General features: G+C 47.9%; 1 protein-coding gene across 5 annotated transcripts in view; it reads left to right on the top strand.

The window, feature by feature from the left end:
• The window catches only part of GEN1 (GEN1 Holliday junction 5' flap endonuclease), a 146,983-nt gene that overhangs the window by 67,506 nt on the left and 58,499 nt on the right, over positions 1–20,978 (top strand). For all 5 annotated transcript variants that reach the window (XM_063915353.1, XM_063915350.1, XM_063915354.1 and 2 more), the window contains one exon: positions 5,969–6,079. In XM_063915353.1, the coding sequence (XP_063771423.1) occupies positions 5,969–6,079 (111 nt within the window). The remainder of the gene's footprint in view (positions 1–5,968; positions 6,080–20,978) is intronic.

Below are 20,978 nucleotides of genomic sequence, written 5' to 3'. Positions count from 1 at the left end.
TGCAGGTTGCCATTCAGTCTCTGCTGAATGCTGCAGTGATAATTCCGGTCCCTGTGCAGGAACAGGGGCAGGGTTATTATTCCAGTCTGTTTCTGGTACCAAAACCAGATGGCTCAGTCAGGCCAATATTGAACCTAAAAGGTCTCAATCATTACGTCACTTACCACAGATTCAAGATGGAATCTCTCAGGTCAGTAATTGCAGGGTTAGAGCCACAGGAATTCATGATTGCACTAGATCTCAAGGATGCGTATTTGCACATTCCGATCTGGCCACCTCACCAGAGTTTCTTAAGGTTTGCGATAAGGCGAGACCATTACCAATTTCAGGCTCTACCGTTTGGCCTCTCATCAGCGCCTCGGGTATTCACCAAGGTAATGTCCGTGATGACAGCTCATCTCAGGTCCCTAGGGGTAATAATTGTTCCGTATTTAGACGATCTACTCATAAAGGCTCCGTCTCAACAATTGCTTCTCCAACATGCCTTACTAACGTACAATGTACTAGTTCAGCACGGTTGGATAGTCAGTTTAAAGAAATCACATCTAATTCCGTGTCAACGACTTCAATTCCTAGGGATGATTCTCGATACAGTAAAACAAAGGGTTTTCCTGCCACAACAGAAAGTACAGGGCATTCGTCATCTGGTGCAATTAGTGCTCAAGCCACGCACAGTCTCAGTACATTTGTGCATTCGCCTTTTAGGCACAATGGTGGCGGCTTTCGAAGCACTTCAGTTCGGAAGATTTCACTCACGTCCGTTTCAACTGGAGGTGTTAGCACAGTGGTCGGGATCACATCTGCAGCTGCACCACAGGGTGAGGTTGTCACCACAAGTCAGGGTGTCTCTTCTCTGGTGGTTAAAAATACACAATCTATCTGCAGGGAGACGATTCGGCGTCGCGAATTGGATAATTCTGACAACAGACGCAAGTCTCAGAGGTTGGGGAGCTGTAGTTCAGAGTTATCGGCTCCAGGGCCTCTGGGCGGATCACGAAAGATCGCTATCCATAAATGTTCTGGAACTCAGGGCGATTTACAATGCTCTAAGACAAGCGGTGTACATGTTTCGTTTTCAGACTGTTCAGGTGCAGTCAGACAACGCGACGGCAGTCGCATACATAAACAAACAAGGAGGAACGAGAAGCCGCATGGCTATGCGGGAAGTAGCTCGGATCCTCAGATGGGCCGAATATCACCAGGTGATATTATCGGCAGTGTTCATTCCTGGAGTGGACAACTGGGAGGCAGATTTTCTCAGTCGTCGGGATTTTCATCCAGGAGAGTGGGCATTAAATCCAGAAGTATTTCAGATGTTGATCCAGAAGTGGGGTTACCCTCAGGTGGATCTAATGGCATCCCGCCACAATCATCAGGTGTCAAGATATGTGTCCAGAACAAGAGATCCAGGGGCAGTGGCGGTGGATGCTCTCACAGCCACGTGGCCATACAGCCTTGTGTATCTGTTTCCACCGTTTCCGCTGCTCCCGTTGGTGCTAAAACGGATCAAGAGAGGGTTCGTCACAGTCATTCTAATAGCGCCTCATTGGCCTCGGAGGGCTTGGTTCTCGGATCTCCTCGGGTTACTCGCAGACGATCCGTGGCCACTCCCACTACGTCCGGACCTGTTACAACAGGGTCCGTTCCTTTACCCCGATTTAGCGCGGCTGCGTTTGACGGGGTGGCTGTTGAAAAGGCCATCTTAAGGAAAGAGGGCATTCCTGAGTCTGTTATACCAACCATGGTACGAGCTAGGAAGCCGGTTACGGCAGCTCATTATTATAGAATTTGGCGTACTTATATAGGTTGGTGTGAAGCTCGGAAATTTCCGACATCGTCTTTTAAATTATCCCGTCTTTTGTTATTTTTACAAATGGGGTTAGATGGAGGACTACGTCTTTCCACACTAAAGGTGCAGGTATCTGCGTTGTCAATTTATTTTCAAAAGAAATTGGCCTCGTTGCAGTCAATACATACGTTTCTACAGGGTGTAAAGAGGATACAGCCTCCTTTCATTCCACCTACAGCACCATGGGACTTGAATCTGGTTTTAGATTTCTTACAGTCCGATTACTTTGAACCCTTACAACAAGTGGATATTAAATTTCTCACTTGGAAAACGATTTTTCTTTTAGCCTTAGCTTCGGCTAAGCGTGTTTCAGATTTGGGTGCCTTGTCATGCAAGTCACCGTATTTAATTTTTCATGATGACAGAGCGGAACTTCGGACGAATCCCGTTTTTCTACCAAAGGTAGTGTCGTCTTTTCACATCAATCAACCAATAGTAGTTCCTGTGTTAACAGGAGATTCTGGAACGTTGGATGTGGTTCGCGCATTGCGCATCTATGTTTCCCGAACGTCTACTGTGCGTAAGACAGATACGTTGTTTGTTCTCTATGACGCAGCTAAGAGGGGTTGGCCAGCCTCTAAGCAGACCTTATCCAGATGGATCAAACTGACTATACGTCAGGCTTACCTTTATGCTAAGTTACAGCCACCTACTTCAGTAACAGCTCATTCCACACGTTCTGTGGGGACGTCATGGGCAGCGAGTCGTGGGGCTTCTACGACACAGCTTTGCCGTGCGGCTACTTGGTCGTCAGTGCACACGTTTGTGCGCTTTTACAAGTTTGATACGTTCGCGGCATCAGCATCTAGCTTTGGCCGTTTAGTGTTACAAGTGCCAAACAGCTCTCCCGCCACGGAGGAGACTTTGGTACATCCCAAGAGTACTCCAGTGACCCCTAGTGGATGAAAAAGAAAATAGGATTTTGGTACTTACCAGGTAAATCCTTTTCTTTGAATCCATAGGGGGCACTGGACGCCCACCCAGAGCAGTTTACCTGTTTTAGGAGTCCAGTGGTTCTTATGGTAACACACTTTCACGACTGGTTTAAATTTAACAAGGGTTAATCAGTTATGGTGTCAACTGTTTAGTTGTCTGTTACGTTGTGTCAACTTTATTGTTGTCTGTGAGACTATATGTAATTCTCCTTTTGTCAATCTCTCTATCGATCCTGTTCGGCTCAGTAAAAAACACTGAAGTGCTGCAGGATATGGAGGGGAGGAGTAGTCTCAAAATTAATTTATTCAGTGCCTTCTTCCGGTGGAAGCCGTCCATATCCCAAGAGTACTCCAGTGCCCCCTATGGATTCAAAGAAAAGGATTTACCTGGTAAGTACCAAAATCCTATTTTCTGCGATCAAGGGGGGGAAGGGTGGCGGTCAGCATGCTGGGCAGACCCGAGCATGGGATCCCAGGGATTGCAAATTCTGCTACTTAGCGCCTTACTGAATCAGGCCCATAATGTCCACAGTAGTAGTGCATCTTATACACCTAATGTCTAGACTGAAACCCAGAGAAGACTGACATTATTATTGTGAGTGACTGACACACACACACACACACAGGTGTAGTGTTCTCTCCTACACAACACTATGAAAGTGACTAATACTGTGTGTGTGTGTGTGTGTGTGTGTGTGTGTGTGTGTGTATCAGACATAATATGTCTGTGTGTGTGTATCAGTCATTAATATGTCTTTTTGTGTGTGTGTGTGTGTGTGTGTGTGTGTGTGTGTGTGTGTGTGTGTGTGTGTGTGTATCAGACATAATATGTCTGTGTGTGTGTATCAGTCATTAATATGTCTTTTTGTGTGTGTGTGTGTGTGTGTGTGTGTGTGTGTGTGTGTACACGCGCGTGCTTTAGTACTAAATTCAGTCTCTGAGTGTGTGTAAGTCTGGCAAGTATACCTCACTGTTCCCCCTCACACGTCACTGCTCCCCCTCGCGTTTCACTGCCCATATCACACCTCTCTGCTGTCATCCTACTCACTGCTCTTCACCCCCCCCCCCCCCCCCCCCGGCTATCTCTGTCCTTTTTATCTCCACCAAGGCTTCGTTAATAGACCCCAAAGTCTGTCTGGCCAAATCTGTAGCAGCTCCTCCTTTCCCTCTGGCACACAGCAACCCTGCTCAGTCCTCTGTAGCTCCACCCCTTCTTCAGGCCCTGATCACTGATGCCTTCACGAGGAATGGGTGCTTCAAGCTTCCAGCACCGCTACCTGTCATATAGATTGACAGACACAGCAATAGCGCACACAGCAGGGTAGCAGAGCGTCCCTCCAGCCCAGCGACTCTCGGCTTTGCATACTCTCCTGAGTGTGTTCCGCCAGCCCTGGGTACTGTAGGGTACTAAGCCTTGGACGGCGCTAAAGTAACTACCAACCAGCTCCTAACTATCATTTGTAAACACAACCTATGACAGGGCAGTTAGGAGCTCATTGGCAGGTACTTTATCTCAGTCAACTTTATCTCTCTCTAAGGCATACTTACCTACCTGACCCTCTCCATGAGGGAGAAAATGCCCTGTTCCTGGACTTTCCTGGTAATGTATGATTGCTATCACCTGTGTGGTGAAACACCTTTCTTATCAATTACCTAGCTCACCACAGGTGATGGCAATCATACATTACCAGGAAAGTCCAGGAACAGAGCATTTTCTCCCTCATGGAGAGGGTCAGGTAGGCAAGTATGCTCTAAGGCAGGCATGTCCAAACTGTGGCCCTCCAGCTGTTGTGAAACTACATATTCCAGCATGCCTTGACACAGTTTTGCTGTCAGAGAATGCTAAGCTCTAAGGCAGTGGTTCTCAAACTCTGTCCTCAGGACCCCACACAGTGCATGTTTTGCAGGTAACCCTGCAAGTGCACAGGTGTATTAATTACTCACTGACACATTTTACAAGGTCCACAGGTGGAGCTAATTATTTCACTTGTGATTCTGTGAGGAGACCTGCAAAACATGCACTGTGTGGGGTCCTGAGGACCGAGTTTGCAGACCTATGCTCTAAGGCACAGTTTCTCAAACTCAGTCCTCAGGATCCCACACAGTGCATGTTTTGCAGGTCTCCTCACAGAATCACAAGTGAAATAATTAGCTCCACCTGTGGACCTTGTAAAATGTGTCAGTGAGTAATTAATACACCTGTGCACCTGCTGGGTTACCTGCAAAACATGCACTGTGTGGGGTCCTGAGGACCGAGTTTGAGAACCACTGCTCTAAGGCTTAGTACAGGCATTCCCAACCACGGTCCTCAAGGCACACGAACAGTGCAGGTTTTAGTGATATCCAGGCTGCAGCACAGATGGTTAAATCAAAATAACTGAGCTACTAATTAAGTCACCTGTGCTGAAGCCTGGATATCACTAAAACCTGCACTGTTATAACCCTTTCACATCGCACAAATAACCCGGTATCGACACGGCATATTGCCGTGTCGAACCGGGTCAGTGTGCGATGTGAAAGCACTCTGCCGGAATTAGCGGGTCGCCTGACCCGGTAATTCAACCCGGTAAAAAAGAAGGGTTATACCCGGGTTGATTACCGGGTCAGGTGCGGTGTGAATGGGAGCCGTGTCGATGCGACACGGTTCCCATTCACAAGATAGGGAGAGGCAGCGCAGGAGATGAGCTTATCTCCCGGCGCCGCCTCCACCCCCGCCGCTGCTGCTGCTCCCTCTGTTGTCATGGTAACCGACCCCGGTATATTGCCGGGTCGGAAAGCCTGCAACGGAGCGCAAATGCCGGATCCCACACGGTAAGTACACGTTTGTCTTACCGGGTAGGATCCGGCATTTGCGGTGTGAATGCGGTATTAGTGTGCCTTGAGGACCATGGTTGGGAATGCCTGGCTTAGTAGATAGACCCCATATCTCTCTCCCAGCTTTGATACATATCTGTCTCAGGATTACAATGTTTTTGTCACAATATCTATAACTTAGATAACTAGATGCAATGTTTTAATGAACAGTGGAAACAATATCATAAACAATATCATAACAGTTTCTACAAAAAAATGTCAGTTCCTTTGTCCCAAAAAAAGTAACTTTATGCTGTTCAGGACTGAATGAAAAATATCACAGCAATGTATATAGAAAAGTGTTTTTTTTCTTTCGTATCTCTTATTATAGGACCCTCATGTGGATAGGTATGAAATGTCCGCCATTAAGGATAAGCTGCGATTGGACAGAGAATCGCTGGTTGGCCTGGCAATCCTCCTCGGATGTGATTATATCCCGAAAGTGAGTGACGTGGATCTAATAATTGTGCTTTGTGTTCTAAACCTAAATATAGGATGGTGTCCTGTAATCTATGGGGTGACCTTTCCCATGTAGTCGGGATTCCTGACATAGTATCACCATAATTCTGTGAGTTAGGGGAGTGACAGGTTCATTGAATCTATTTGTGTAGAGTGTCCTTGGGGCTTGTACACACATGGGCCGTGCAACCGTATATGAAAAGCGAAACTGTGTGATAGATGCTGATCCCAGGAGGCCCAGTCATCTCTGGCTCACATTGGAGTATATTACATTATTGTAAGGTGACTGCCAGGGCCGGTACTAGACCTTGTGGCGCCCAGGGCGAAAGTTTCCTGTGCCCCCCACCACCCCCCTCCAGGTAAAATACAGTTGGTGCGGGCGTGGCTCCTTCATAGGGAAGGGGCGTGCCCTCAGTTATCCCCCTGTAGTTGTGCCCCCTGTAGATCTGCCCCCAGTAGCTGTGTCTCTTGTAGTTGTGCCCCAAGTAGCTGTGCCCCCTGTAGTAGTGCTCCCAGTATGTGCCCCTTGTAGATCTGCCCCCAGTAGCTGTGCCTCTTGTAGCTGTGCTCCCTGTAGATCTGCCCCCAGTAGCTGTGCCCCCTGTAGATCTGCCCCCAGTAGCTGTGCCCCCTGTAGATCTGCCCCCAGTAGCTGTGCCTCTTGTAGTATTGCCCCCTGTAGATCTGTCCCCAGTAGCTGTGCCTCTTGTAGCTGTGCCCCCAGTATGTGCTCCCTGGAGGCGCTTTGAAACCCTAAAAAAAAAAAAAGCCGCTGCTGTCCCATAGCAGCGCCGCACTGACACTAGGGGTCAATTTTGACCTCTAGCGTCGGTTAGCGATGCCGGCTGCAGCAGGCACATACGGTGCCCGCTGCAGCTGGGGGCCGGGGAGAGAGGGAGGATGGAGTAGTAGCGGCTCTTGCCGCTGCGGTGGCGCCCTCACGGTAGCGGCGCCCCGGGCAAAAAGCCTGCATGCCGTGGCAAGAGCCGCTACTGGTGACTACGTGCCTATATAGATTTGGTTTCATCTGTCTGCTGCCAATACCAATGTGTGATAATGATCCTGATGCTTGTATTATGCAAATCAAAACGTTGGAGGTAATAATTAAGCCAGCTGTGGTCATGCATGGATATCCTTAGAACCTGAACTGTTCGTGGGCTCTGAGGGCCAGGTTTGCGAAACACTGTACTCTAGTACATTCTACAGAATGATATCTAGAATCTAATTGGTTACTATGGACAACATCTCCAGTTGCTCTCTATAGATTAGAAGGTTTCAGGTCTCCTGAGGAAGAATAGCTACTGCAAATCCCACGGTGGGGATTGTTATTGCAAACATTAAGCATTGCGGATATCACAAGTCAGCTCTGCTCCTTAAATAATTTACCTGTATTTATATCACATATGCAAATTATATGTCTCTCCTCTGCAGTGCTGGCACTTTACTAGTGATATAACATAGTCTAGTGACGAGGGCTTAATAGGCAATGGGGTTACCTACTAAACTGCAGTAAATAACACGAGGGGATGGAGACGGTATCCCAGCTGACGGAATGGCATCTGTCAGGATCCCAACAGCGGCATCCCGCCAGCCATAATACCGGCATCGAGTCTCCATGTGGGCTCGCTGCGCTCGCACTTCAGGCCCGGTGGCGAGCTTTGCTTTCCACTGGTTCTATTCTCCCTCGGGTGGCGGTGTGTACTCGCCATCCGAATGTGAATTTCGGGGAGCAGTCGGTATTCCGCCGGGATCCCGATAGCCGGTATATTGACGACATCCTAACACAAGACTGCAGGGAAATTCCCTTATACGGGTTATAGCCCTGTATATGGCAGTTATTCTGCAGAGCTGTGGCTAGGCTTCTCTTAGGCAGATTATAGTCCTGTACAGTGCATCTGGAAATTATTCACAGCACTTCACTTTTTCCACATTTTGTTATGTTACAACCTTATTCCTAAATTTTCCCTCAAAATTCTACACACACTACCCCATAATGACAACGTGAAAAAAAAATTTTTTCCGATTTTTACAAGTGTATTCAAAATAAAAAATAACATGTACATAAGTATTCACAGCCTTTGTCATGAAGCTCAAAATTGAGCTCAGGTGCACCCTGTTTCCATTGATCATCCTTGAGATGTTCCAACAGCTTAATTGGAGTACACCTGTGATAAATTCAGTTGATTGGACATGATTTGGAAAGGCACACACCTGTCTATGTAAGGTCCCACACTTGACAGTGCATGTCTGAGCACAAACCAAGCGTGAAGTCAAAGGAATTGTCTGTAGACCTCAGAGACGGGATTGTTTCGAGGTACAAATCTGGGGAAGGGTACAGAAAAATATCTTCTGCTTTAAAGGTCCCAATGACCATCATCCGTAAATGGAAGCATTTCGGAACCATCAGGACTCTTCCTAAAGCTGGCCAGCTGTCTAAACTGAGCGATCAAGGGAGCAGGGCCCTAGTCAGGGAAGTGACCAAGAACCAGACGGTCACTCTCTCAGAGCTACAGCATTCCTCTGTGGAGAGAGGAGAATCTTCCAGAAAGACAACCAATCAGGCCTGTATGGTAGAGTGGCCAGACGGAAGCCACTCCTTAGAGTAAAAAAGCACATGGCAGCCCGCCTGGAGTTTGCCAAAATGCAGCTGAAGAACTCTGACCATGAGAAACAAAATTCTCTGGTCTTATGAGACAGATTGAACTCTTTGGCGTTAATGCCAGGCGTCATGTATGGAGGAAACCAGGCACTGCTCATCACCAGGCCAATACCATCCATACAGTGAAGCATGGTGGTGGCAGCATCATGCTGTGGGGATGTTTTTCAACGGCAGGAACTGGGAGACTAGTCAGGATAGAGGGAAAGATGAATGCAGCAATGTACAGACCTCTTGGATGAAAACCTGCTCCAGAGCGCTCTTGACCTCAGACTGGGGCGACGGTTCATCTTTCAGCAGGACAACGACCCTAAGCACACAGCCAAGATATCAAAGGAGTGGCTTCAGGACAACTCTGTGAATGTCCTTGAGTGGCCCAGCCAGAGTCCAGACTTGAATCCGATTGAAGATCTCTGGAGAGATCTGAAAATGGCTGTGCACGGTAGCTTCCCATCCAACCTGATGGAGCTTGAGAAGTGCTGCAAAGAGGAATGGACTAAACTGCCCAAAGATACAGTAGGTGTGCCAAGCTTGTAGCATCATATAAAAAAAAAAAGACTTGAAGCTGTAATTGCTGCCAAAGGTGCATCAACAAAGTATTGAGCAGAGGCTGTGAATACTTATGTACATGTGATTTCTTAGTTTTTTATTTTTTATAAATTTGCAAAAATCTAAAAAAAAAAATATATATATATCTTTTTTCACGTTGTCATTATGGGGTATTGTGTGTAGAATTTTGAGGGGAAAAATTAATTTATTACATTTTGGAATAAGGCTGTAACATAACAAAATGTGGAAAAAGTGAAGCGCTGGGAATACTTTCTGGATGCACTGTATATGCCAGTTACTCTGCTGGCCTGTGGCTAGTAGTCTCTTAGGCAGATTATAGTCCTGTGTATGCCAGTTACTCTGCAGGGCTATGGCTAGGCGGGTGTGGTATGGTATGCTGGCGGCTGGGCTCCCGGCGACCAGCATACTGGCGCCGGAAGCCTGACCGCCGGCATACCGACAGCGTGGCGAGCGCAAATGAGCCCCTTGCGGGCTCGCTGCGGGTACGGTGCGCGCTACACGCGCCACGCTATTTATTCTCCCTCCAGGGGGGTCGTGGACCCCCACGAGGAAGAAAAGCTGTCGGTATGCCGACTGTCAGGATTCCGGCGCCGGTATACTGTGCGCCGGGATCCCGACAGTCGGCAACCCGAAGACCACCCGGCTAGGCTTCTTTTACGCAGATTATAGTCCTGTATATGCCAGTTATTCTGCAGGGCTATGGCTGGTAGTCTCCTAGGCAGATTATAGTCCTGTATGTGGGCAGTTATTCTGCAGGGCTGTGGCTAGTAGTCTCCTAGGCAGATTATAGTCCTGTATGTGGGCAGTAATTCTGCAGGGCTGTGGCTAGTAGCCTCTTAGACAGATTATAGCTCTGTATATGTCAGTTACTCTGCAGAGCTATGGCTAGGCATCTCTAAAGGCCCGTACACACTGGTCGATATATCGTCCGTTCTCTTGAACGGCCGATCTATCGCGGGACTGTCGGCCAGTGTGTACGGCCGATACGTCTGTGAACTCCTTCGTTCACAGACGTATCGCGTCGGCCGCGCAGCACAGCCGACAGCCAATATATCTACCAATATTTTGGCTCGTCGCTGTGTGTGTACGGGGCGGTCGGCCGACCGCCCGTACACATGCTGCGGCGGCTGGCAGTGATTGACATCTGAACTGGGCGGCCGTGTGTACACGCCCGCTCAGTTCATGACGTCAGTCCCCGACGGATCAGGCAGTGTGTATGCTGAACACACTGCCCGATCCGTCCATAGATATATCTGCAGATCAAGTGATCTGCAGATATATCTATTAGTGTGTACCCACCTTTAGGCAGATTATAGTCCTGTACAGTATATGGCAGTTACTCTGCAGGGCTATGGATAGTAGTCTCCTAGGCAGATTATAGTCCTGTGTATGCTAGTTACTCTGCAGGGCTATGGCTAGTAGTCTCTTAGGCAGATTATAGTCCTGTATATGACCGTTACTCTGCGGGCCTGTGGCTAGTAGTCTCTTAGGCAGATTATAGTCCTGTGTATGCTAGTTACTCTGCAGGGCTATGGCTAGTAGTCTCTTAGGCAGATTATAGCTCTGTATATGGCAGTTACTCTGCAGGGCTATGGCTACTAGTCTCCTAGACAGATTATAGTTCTGTATATGCCAGTTACTCTGCTGCCCAGTAGGGACATTTGCTCCTTGGATTTGGATGATGAGAGAGCTGGGTTACGTGCCAGACATGAGCCATAAATATGTCTGTTATACCAGGTTGTGCCCATATAATGCAGATGAGCAGCACAGGCTTTGATGACATCTGCTCCCAATTTGCTGCAGCCTCTCATACCTGTGCTAAATGGGCAACACCTTCATACCAGAGAGGTCGCAAGTGTTAATTACCCAGGGAAGCAGGAGCACTTCCTATCTATTAATGTTGGAGGAATCCCAGTGAAATGGCTTTGTAGAGTCAATTACTGCAGGCTGACCGTTACTGTAGCACTTCATTGCAGTGGAAACAAAACTAATTAATGTTTGAGTTTAGCAGAGAGAACAAAATGAACCTTTTGGATAATCCATTACTATTTTTATTAACCTATAAGGTCATTTGCACAAAAGGCCCAATTGAGAGATGCGCACAAGTCGCACAAATTTTACTTTTACGCCGTCTGAATTTTGCATACGCCCAACTCCGCATAGCACCCAGGTGCGTCTACGCCCTCAGTTAAACGCCATTGAGCTGCAAATACAGCAGAATTGCCTACAACTTGCACGGAACAGTTGCTCATAGTTGCGCACGCTCTGCGTACACAGTGATAAAAACCGTATGCTCCGCGCGGACTTGTGCGCAACTTTGCATCAGTGTTGGAGACTTTTAAGAAGGTGTTTAAAAAGCTTTTTCGTTGTGCAAATCAATCAGAAACTTATACCTCCTTCTATGTTCCATGGATGGCTCTTCTGCCACGCAGAAGCTTATTGCAGACACCATGAACTGCATGTGCACTTACGGGGTTATTCCGAGTTGATCGCTCGCTGACGATTTTTGCAGCGATCAGGTGAAAAAGCTGCATTTATGCGCATGCGTATGGGCCGCAATGCGCACGTGCGTCGTACGGGTACAAAGCCTGTTGTGGTTGTTCACAGGTTCTAGCGAAGTTTTCCTTCGCACTAGCGGTCGCAAGAAGATTGACAGAAGGGGGCGTTTCTGGGTGTCAACCGACCATTTTCAGGGAGTGTTTGCAAAAATGCAGGCGTGTCTGAAAAACTGCAGGCGTGGCTGGGCGGGTGTATGACGTCAAATCCGGACACGAATAGGCTGAAGTGATCGCAAGCGTTTTTGTAGAGCTCGGCTGCACAAGCATTCGCACTTCTGCTAAGCTAAAATACACATCCCAGTGGGCGGCGGCATAGCGTTTGCACGGCTGCTAAAACTAGCTAGCGAGCGATCAACTCAGAATGACCCCCTTAGCCCAATAGGAAAATGAAATAGTAAGATGAAGACTCTTCCACCTACTGTATTGAAGGCACAAACTGACTGAGACACACTTGACCCAAATGTGATGACTTGCAAATTATCTCTGCAGGTGTGCATCAAAAAGCTGAATAAGGATGTGTTCCAAATGTAAAGATAATACATAGGCGCATATACATATAACAGTATTCCTTATGCGTGTGTCCTGGTATTGTAATAATCTGATTTCAATTAATATATTCATTGATGTTATCAGTGCAGGGAAGGAATGCTACAGAATGTCCACCTGTATCTGGACCCATATTGCTGGGTCTGTGGACAGATGACCTCTGTTAGCTGCTGCCCATGCCCACTATCCATCAGGGCCAGCTTAATGTATAGGCATGTCGGGCAGTTGCCAAGGGCCCCACAATTCTAGGGGCCTTCCAGCAGGGGCGGGTGGTGGCCACACAATCATAGCGGCGAGGCAGCGTTCTCTACCTGCCTCCCAGCCTGCAGTCAGACAGTGAATTTCTGTCGGCATGCTGATTGGCGGATGACTGGAGCTATCCACCAATGACAAAAGACCTCCATGTATTTGCCCCAGCATCTCTCCATAGGCGACAATAACCTCTATGTGAGATTCTGTCTCCCGTCCTGTCACCAGTCCGAGGGGTCCATTTATTCATTATCGGATTCTGACCCAGAATTGGAAGTTATTGCTGCTAATTGCGGCAATAAATTCTGTACCGCCCGGATGTATGAAGAATCACATCCATGGACAGGATCTCAGATAGGAGCCTATTACTTATTATTATTATTATTATTATAGCTTATTATTAATAGGTGACTATTACCGGGGAGGGTTGCGGTGAATTATGCGATATGCAGCCTATAGGCTACAATGGCTTACACAATACTAAGATAGCATTAGCCAACGGCGCCAAGCTTGGTAAATAACAATATAGCAGCCCCCATAGAAATTTATGGGGGCTGGTACTGCAGTCGGAAACGAGGGATCCACAGCTGCGATTCCCTGAAATACATCCAGGGGATACTTATATTTTCTGGGTATCCCCCAAAAACATAAATTTTCGGGGGATTTTCCGCAAAATTGCATTTATAAATATCAGCATGGAGGAGGCTCGGAATCCATGAACATCCAGGGCACAGATCATTAGTCAGAATCCCTTTTGCGTAATAGTGTGTATGATTTATTACGGAGGCTGTAATTTCCACAGGCAATATGAAAGGCGACACTGGCACCAATATCACCGTTCCAGTTCTGGGATCCAGCCTCCTGCTCCCTCATCTGTAAGAAGAACATGATGCTTTTATGGCGATAATTTAGTATTGTGCGGCACTTATTGTCATTGCTATCAGAAACAATCCTGGCCCGGAACTGCTTAGCATTTAACTGGCAAGCCTGATATTTCCATTATCGGAAAGAATGACAATCAGCATTCTCTTGTGCTCCGTAATTGCTGCAGAGTGAAATGGGTGCAGAGCTATTCGTGTTTACTCTGCTCTGTGTGTGACGGGAATACCGTATTGCTGATGTTAAAGAGCAAGTAAGGCCGACAATCTGCCGCTTCAGAGATGTTCAGTAGCAATAGGAAAAGCAGTGTTATGTTTGTTTGTTATACGGCGTTGCATTTCCATCAAAACATCTGAATACTTTGTAGTAATATGTATTTAATTTTTATTTCACTAACCTACATTGCCAGGACTATGAGGCAGATGTATTAATCCTGGAGAAGTGATAAGTGCAAGGTGATAACGCACCAGCCAATCAGCTCCTAACTGTCAATTTACATATTGGTGATCACTGTCTCTCTCTCTTACCTTGTAGAAGGTTTTTATTCTGCAACTGGTATTGCACAGCATGTACACAGGGCCATAGAGAGCGACCACGGGCCCCATTATTAATGGGGGCGTGGCCAATATGAGGAGTTGTTGCCATTGGCCTACTTTAGAAATGAGGAAAATCAGTATATACGCCGCCACGAAGTGCTGTAGAGGGGGTGCGCCAGCAGCAGCACATGGGTACGTCTATACCCATAAGCAGCTGCTGCAGTGCACCCACACAGTACGGCGGGGAAAGGGGAGAAGGGGAAGCGAGGGCGGTGGCTATAGGGTAGCCCCTTGAAGATCACATAGCCCTGCCCGCAGCAGCAAACACCTATGGGGGAATACTAGCTGGTGAGTGCACACGCCCCCCCCCCCCCCCCCCCACCACCACCACCACCACCAGTGTACAACGGTTGCCATCAGCCGCACAAGGTTTAATGTCCACTTAAGCTGCTGACCCTCCTTCAAGCCCGTGCCTGGGTAGTTAGTACCCGCTTCCCCTCCCCTTTTCGACACAACTGCATATACATAACAGGATGATCAGAATAAACTGGTACTCTTAAACAATCAAATGTAGTGCTCAAAAGCCTGTAATCATGTAAAAAGCCTTCAAAATGTAATTATAGTTCTCAGCGATTGACTTGCAGTCTTCTAGGTAACTGCTGACTGGTGGATAGGTTAAAGATATGTATAATATAAGCAATTTTCTCTAACGTCCTAAGTAAATGCTGGGGACTCCGTAAGGACCATGGGGAATAGCGGCTCCGCAGGAGACTGGGCACATCTAAAGAAAGCTTTAGGACTATCTGGTGTGCACTGGCTCCTCCCCCTATGACCCTCCACCAAGCCTCCGTTAGATCTCTGTGCCCGAACGAGAAGGGTGCACACTAGGGGCTCTCCTGAGCTTCTTAGTGAAAGTTTTAGTTTAGGTTTTTTATTTTCAGTGAGACCTGCTGGCAACAGGCTCACTGCATCGAGGGACTAAGGGGAGAAGAAGCGAACTCACCTGCGTGCAGAGTGGATTGGGCTTCTTAGGCTACTGGACATTAGCTCCAGAGGGACGATCACAGGCCCAGCTTGGATGGGTCCCAGAGCCGCGCTGCCGGCCCCCTTACAGAGCCAGAAGACAGAAGAGGTCCGGAAAATCGGCGGCAGAAGACGTCCTGTCTTCAACAAGGTAGCGCACAGCACTGCAGCTGTGCGCCATTGCTCTCAGCACACTTCACACTCCGGTCACTGAGGGTGCAGGGCGCTGGGGGGGGCGCCCTGAGACGCAATAATAAACACCTTGGATGGCAAAAAAAATGCACCACATATAGCTCCTGGGCTATATGGATGCATTTAACCCCTGCCAAAATACATAAAAAAAACGGGAGATAAGGCCGCCGATAAGGGGGCGGAGCCTATCTCCTCAGCACACTGGCGCCATTTTCCCTCACAGCTCCGTTGGAGGGAAGCTCCCTGGCTCTCTCCTGCAGTCACTACACTACAGAAAGGGTTAAAAAAGAGAGGGGGGCACAAATTAGGCGCAGTATTAACTATACAGCAGCTATAAGGGGAAAAACACTTATATAAGGTTATCCCTGTATATATATAGCGCTCTGGTGTGTGCTGGCAAACTCTCCCTCTGTCTCCCCAAAGGGCTAGTGGGGTCCTGTCCTCTATCAGAGCATTCCCTGTGTGTGTGCTGTATGTCGGTACTTTTGTGTCGACATGTATGAGGAGAAAAATGATGTGGAGACGGAGCAGATTGCCTGTAATAGTGATGTCACCCCCTAGGGGGTCGACACCTGAGTGGATGAACTGTTGGAAGAAATTACGTGACAGTGTCAGCTCTGTATAAAAGACAGTGGTTGACATGAGACAGCCGGCTACTCAGCTTGTGCCTGTCCAGACGTCTCATAGGCTGTCAGGGGCTCTAAAGCGCCCGTTACCTCAGATGGCAGATATAGACGCCGACACGGATACTGACTCCAGTGTCGACGGTGAAGAGACAAATGTGACTTCCAGTAGGGCCACACGTTACATGATTGAGGCAATGAAAAATGTTTTACACATTTCTGATAATACGAGTACCACCAAAAAGGGGTATTATGTTCGGTGAGGAAAAACTACCTGTAGTTTTCCTGAATCTGAGAAATTAAATGAGGTGTGTGATGATGCGTGGGTTTCCCCCGATAACAACTGATAATTTCTAAAATGTTATTGTCATTATATCCTTTCCCGCCAGAGGTTAGGGTGCGTTGGGAAACACCCTCTAGGGTGGATAAAGCGCTCACACGCTTGTAAGGGCTCTATCCTCTCCTGAGATGGCCGCCCTTAAGGATCCTGCTGATAGAAAGCAGGAGGGTATCCTAAAATGTATTTACACACATACTGGTGTTATACTGCGACCAGCAATCGCCTCAGCCTGGATGTGCAGTGCTGGGTTGGCGTGGTCGGATTCCCTGACTGAAAATATTGATACCCTAGATAGGGACAGTATATTTTTGCCTATAGAGCATTTGAAAGATGCATTTCTATATATGCGTGATGCACAGCGGAATATTTGCCGACTGGCATCAAGTCTAAGTGCGTTGTCCATTTCTACCAGTAGAGGGTTATGGACACGTCAGTGGTCAGGTGATGCGTATTCCAAACGGCATTTGGAAGTATTGCCTTATTAAGGGGAGGAGTTATTTGGGGTCGGTCTTTCAGACCTGGTGGCCACGGCAACAGCTGGGAAATCCACGTTTGTACCCCAGGTCGCCTCTCAACATGAGAAGACGCCGTATTATCAGGCGCAGTCTTTTCGTGGATAAGCGGGCAAAAGGTTCCTCATTTCTGCCCCGTGACAGAGGGAGAGGAAAAAGGCTGCAGAAATCAGCCAGTTCCCAGGAACAGAAACCCTCTGCCAAGCCCTCAGTATACGCTGGGGCTTTACAAGCAGAATCAGGCACGGTGGGGGGCCCGTCTCAATGAATTTCAGCGCGCAGTGGGCTCACTCGCAAGTAGACCCCTGGATCCTTCAGGTGATATCTCAGGGGTACAAATTAGAATTCGAGACGTCTCCCCCTCGCCGTTTCCTAAAGTCGGCTTTACCGATGTCTCCTTCTGACAGGGAGACAGTTTTGGAAGCCATTCACAAGCTGTATTCCCAGCAGGTGATAATCAAGATACCCCTCCTGCAACAGGGAACGGGGTATTATTCCACACTGTTGTGGTACCGAAGCCGGACGGCTCGGTGAGACCGATTCTAAATCTAAAATCTTTGAACACTTACATACAGAGGTTCAAATTCAAGATTGAGTCACTCAGAGCAGTGATTGCGAACCTGGAAGAAGGGGACTACATGATGTCTCGGGACATCAAGGATGCTTACCTTCATGTCAAAATTTACCCTTCTCACCAAGGGTACCTCAGGTTTATGGTACAGAACTGTCACTATCAGTTCAGACGCTGCCGTATGGATGGTCCACGGCACCCCGGGTCTTTACCAAGGTAATGGCCGAAATGATGATATTCCTTCAAAGGAAGGGAATTTTAGTTATCCCTTACTTGGACAATTCCCTGATAAGGGTAAGATCCAGGGAACAGTTGGAGGTCGGTGTTGCACTATCTCAGGTAGTGTTGCTGCAGCACGGTTGGATTCTCAATATTCCAAAATCGCAGCTGGTTCCGACGACTTGTCTTCTGTTCCTAGGGATGATCCTGGACACAGTCCAGAAAAAGGTGTTTCTCCCGGAGGAGAAAGCCAGGGAGTTATCCGAGCTAGTCAGGAACCTCCTAAAACCGAGCCAAGTCTCAGTGCATCAATGCACAAGGGTTCTGGGTAAAATGGTGGCTTCCTACGAAGCAATCCCATTCGGCAGATTCCACGCAAGAACTTTCCAGTGGGACCTGCTGGACAAATGGTCCGGGTCGCATTTTCAGATGCATCAGCGGATAACCCTGTCACCAGGGACAAGGGTATCCCTCCTGTGGTGGTTGCAGAGTGCTCATCTTCTAGAGGGCCGCAGATTCGGCATTCAGGACTGGGTTCTGGTAACCACGGATGCCAGCCTGCGAGGCTGGGGAGCAGTCACACAGGGAAGGAATATCCAGGACTTATGGTCAAGCCTGGAGACATCACTTCACATAAATATCCTGAAGCTAAGGGACATTTACAATGCTCTAAGCTTAGCAAGACCTCTGCTTCAAGGTCAGCCGGTGTTGATCCAGTCGGACAACATCACGGCAGTCACCCACGTAAACAGACAGGGTGGCACAAGAAGCAGGAGGGCAATGGCAGAAGCTGCAAGGATTCTTCGCTGGGCGGAAAATCATGTGATAGCACTGTCAGCAGTATTCATTCCGGGAGTGGACAACTGGGAAGCAGACTTCCTCAGCACGACCTCCACCCGGGAGAGTGGGGACTTCACCCAGAAGTCTTCCACATGATTATAAACCGTTGGGAAAAACTCGACAGGTATTGCGCCAGGTCCAGGGACCCTCAGGCAATAGCTGTAGACGCTCTGGTAACACCGTGGGTGTACCAGTCAGGGTATGTGTTCCCTCCTCTGCCTCTCATACCCAAGGTACTGAGATTGATAAGATGGAGAGGAGTAAGCACTATATTCGTGGCTCCGGATTGGCCAAGAAGGACTTGGTAACCGTAACTTCAAGAGATGCTCACGGAGGATCCGTGGCCTCTACCTCTAAGAAGGGACCTGCTCCAGCAAGGACCCTGTCTGTTCCAAGACTTACCGCGGCTGCGTTTGATGGCATGGCGGTTGAACGCCAGATCCTGAAGGAAAAAAGGCATTCCGGATGAAGTCATCCCTATCCTGATCAAAGCCAGGAAGGATGTAACCGCAAAAACATTATCACCGCAATTGGCGAAAATATGTTGCGTGGTGCGAGGCCAGTAAGGCCCGACGGTGGAAATTCAACTGGGTCGATTCCTACATTTCCTGCAAACAGGAGTGTCTATGGGCCTGAAATTGGGGTCCATTAAGGTTCAAATTTCGGCCCTGTCAATTTTCTTCCAAAAAGAACTAGCTTCAGTCCCTGAAGTTCAGATGTTTGTAAAAGGGGTACTGCATATACAGCCTCCTTTTGTGCCTCCAGTGGCACTTTGGGATCTCAATGTAGTTTTGGGTTCCAAAAGTCACATTGGTTTGAACCACTTAAATCTGTGGAGTTAAAATATCTCACATGGAAAGTGGTCATGCTGTTGGCCCTGGCCTGGGCCAGGCGCGTGTCAGAATTGGCGGCTTTATCCTGAAATAGCCCTTATCTGATGTTCCATTCGGACAGGGCGGAATTGAGGACTCGTCCTCAGTTTCTCCGTAAGGTGGTTTCAGCGTTTCACCTGAACCAACCTATTTGTGGTGCCTGCGGCTACTATGGACTTGGAGGACTCCAAGTTGCTAGACGTTGTCAGGGCCCTGAAAATATATGTTTCCAGGAGGGCTGGAGTCAGGAAATCTGACTCGCTGTTTATCCTGTATGCACCCAACAAGCTGGGTGCTCCTGCTTCTAAGCAGACTATTGCTCGTTGGATTTGTAGTACAATTCAGCTTGCACATTCTGTGGCAGGCCTGCCACAGCCAAAAATCTGTAAATGCCCACTCCACAAGGAAGGTGGGCTCATCTTGGGCGGCTGCCCGAGGGGTCTCGCCTTTACAACTTTGCCGAGCAGCTACTTGGTCAGGAGCAAATACGTTTGTAAAATTCTACAAAATTGATATCCTGGCTGAGGAGGACCTGGAGTTCTCTCATTTGGTGCTGCAGAGTCATCCGCACTCTCCCGCCCGTTTGGGAGCTTTGGTATAATCCCCATGGTCCTTACGGAGTCCCCAGCATCCACTTAGGACGTTAGAGAAAATAAGAATTTACTTACTGATAATTCTATTTCTCATAGTCCGTAGTGGATGCTGGGCGCCCATCCCAAGTGCGGATTGTCTGCAATACTTGTACATAGTTATTGTTACAAAAATCGGGTTATTATTGTTGTGAGCCATCTTTCAGAGGCTCCTCTGTTATCATGCTGTTAACTGGGTTCAGATCACAGGTTATACGGTGTGATTGGTGTGGCTGGTATGAGTCTTACCCGGGATTCAAAATCCTTCCTTATTGTGTACGCTCGTCCGGGCACAGTATCCTAACTGAGGCTTGGAGGAGGGTCATAGGGGGAGGAGCCAGTGCACACCAGATAGTCCTAAAGCTTTCTTTAGATGTGCCCAGTCTCCTGCGGAGCCGCTATTCCCCATGGTCCTTACGGAGTCCCCAGCATCCACTACGGACTATGAGAAATAGAATTATCGGTAAGTAAATTCTTATTTTTTTTAAGTCATAGTTAATATCTCTTTCAGAGTATGGCCCGGATTATCAGTTAAAAGGCTTGCAATAATATCAACATAATTCAGGACACCTATGATTTACACAGTTCTGTGGCTGATTAAAACCAGGTGAAATGCATTTTTTGGTCAGCCACAGAACCTGTATAAATCATAGGTTTCCTAGATTAAAGGGATATTACGGCAAGCCTGCAGTTAAGGGCACGGCTAAGCTGATATCATGTAGGCTGATTTGTTTATATTCACAGTCTTTGTACAGAATTCATAGTTCCTCTCGTAGGGGCTGACTCAAAATTTGGAGCAAAGTAAAATAAAAACAAGTAACTTTGGGGGTTATTTATTTGATAGCAAACCAAAAAAGGGCAAAACCATGTGCACTGCAGGTGGGGCAGATGTAACATGTGCAGAGAGAGTTAGATTTGGGTGAGTTATATTGTTTCTGTGCAGGTAAATACTGGCTGCTTTACACTGCAATTTAGATTTCAGTTTGAACACACCCCACCCAAATCTAACTCTCTCTGCACATGTTACATCTGCCCCACCTGCAGTGCAACATGGTTTTGACCATTAA

This window comes from Pseudophryne corroboree, chromosome 4, assembly GCF_028390025.1.
Source record: "Pseudophryne corroboree isolate aPseCor3 chromosome 4, aPseCor3.hap2, whole genome shotgun sequence".
Taxonomy (NCBI): Eukaryota; Metazoa; Chordata; class Amphibia; order Anura; family Myobatrachidae; genus Pseudophryne; species Pseudophryne corroboree.
The sequence above is the reverse complement of the archived record's forward strand: the minus strand, read 5'-3'. Positions and strand labels throughout refer to the sequence as shown.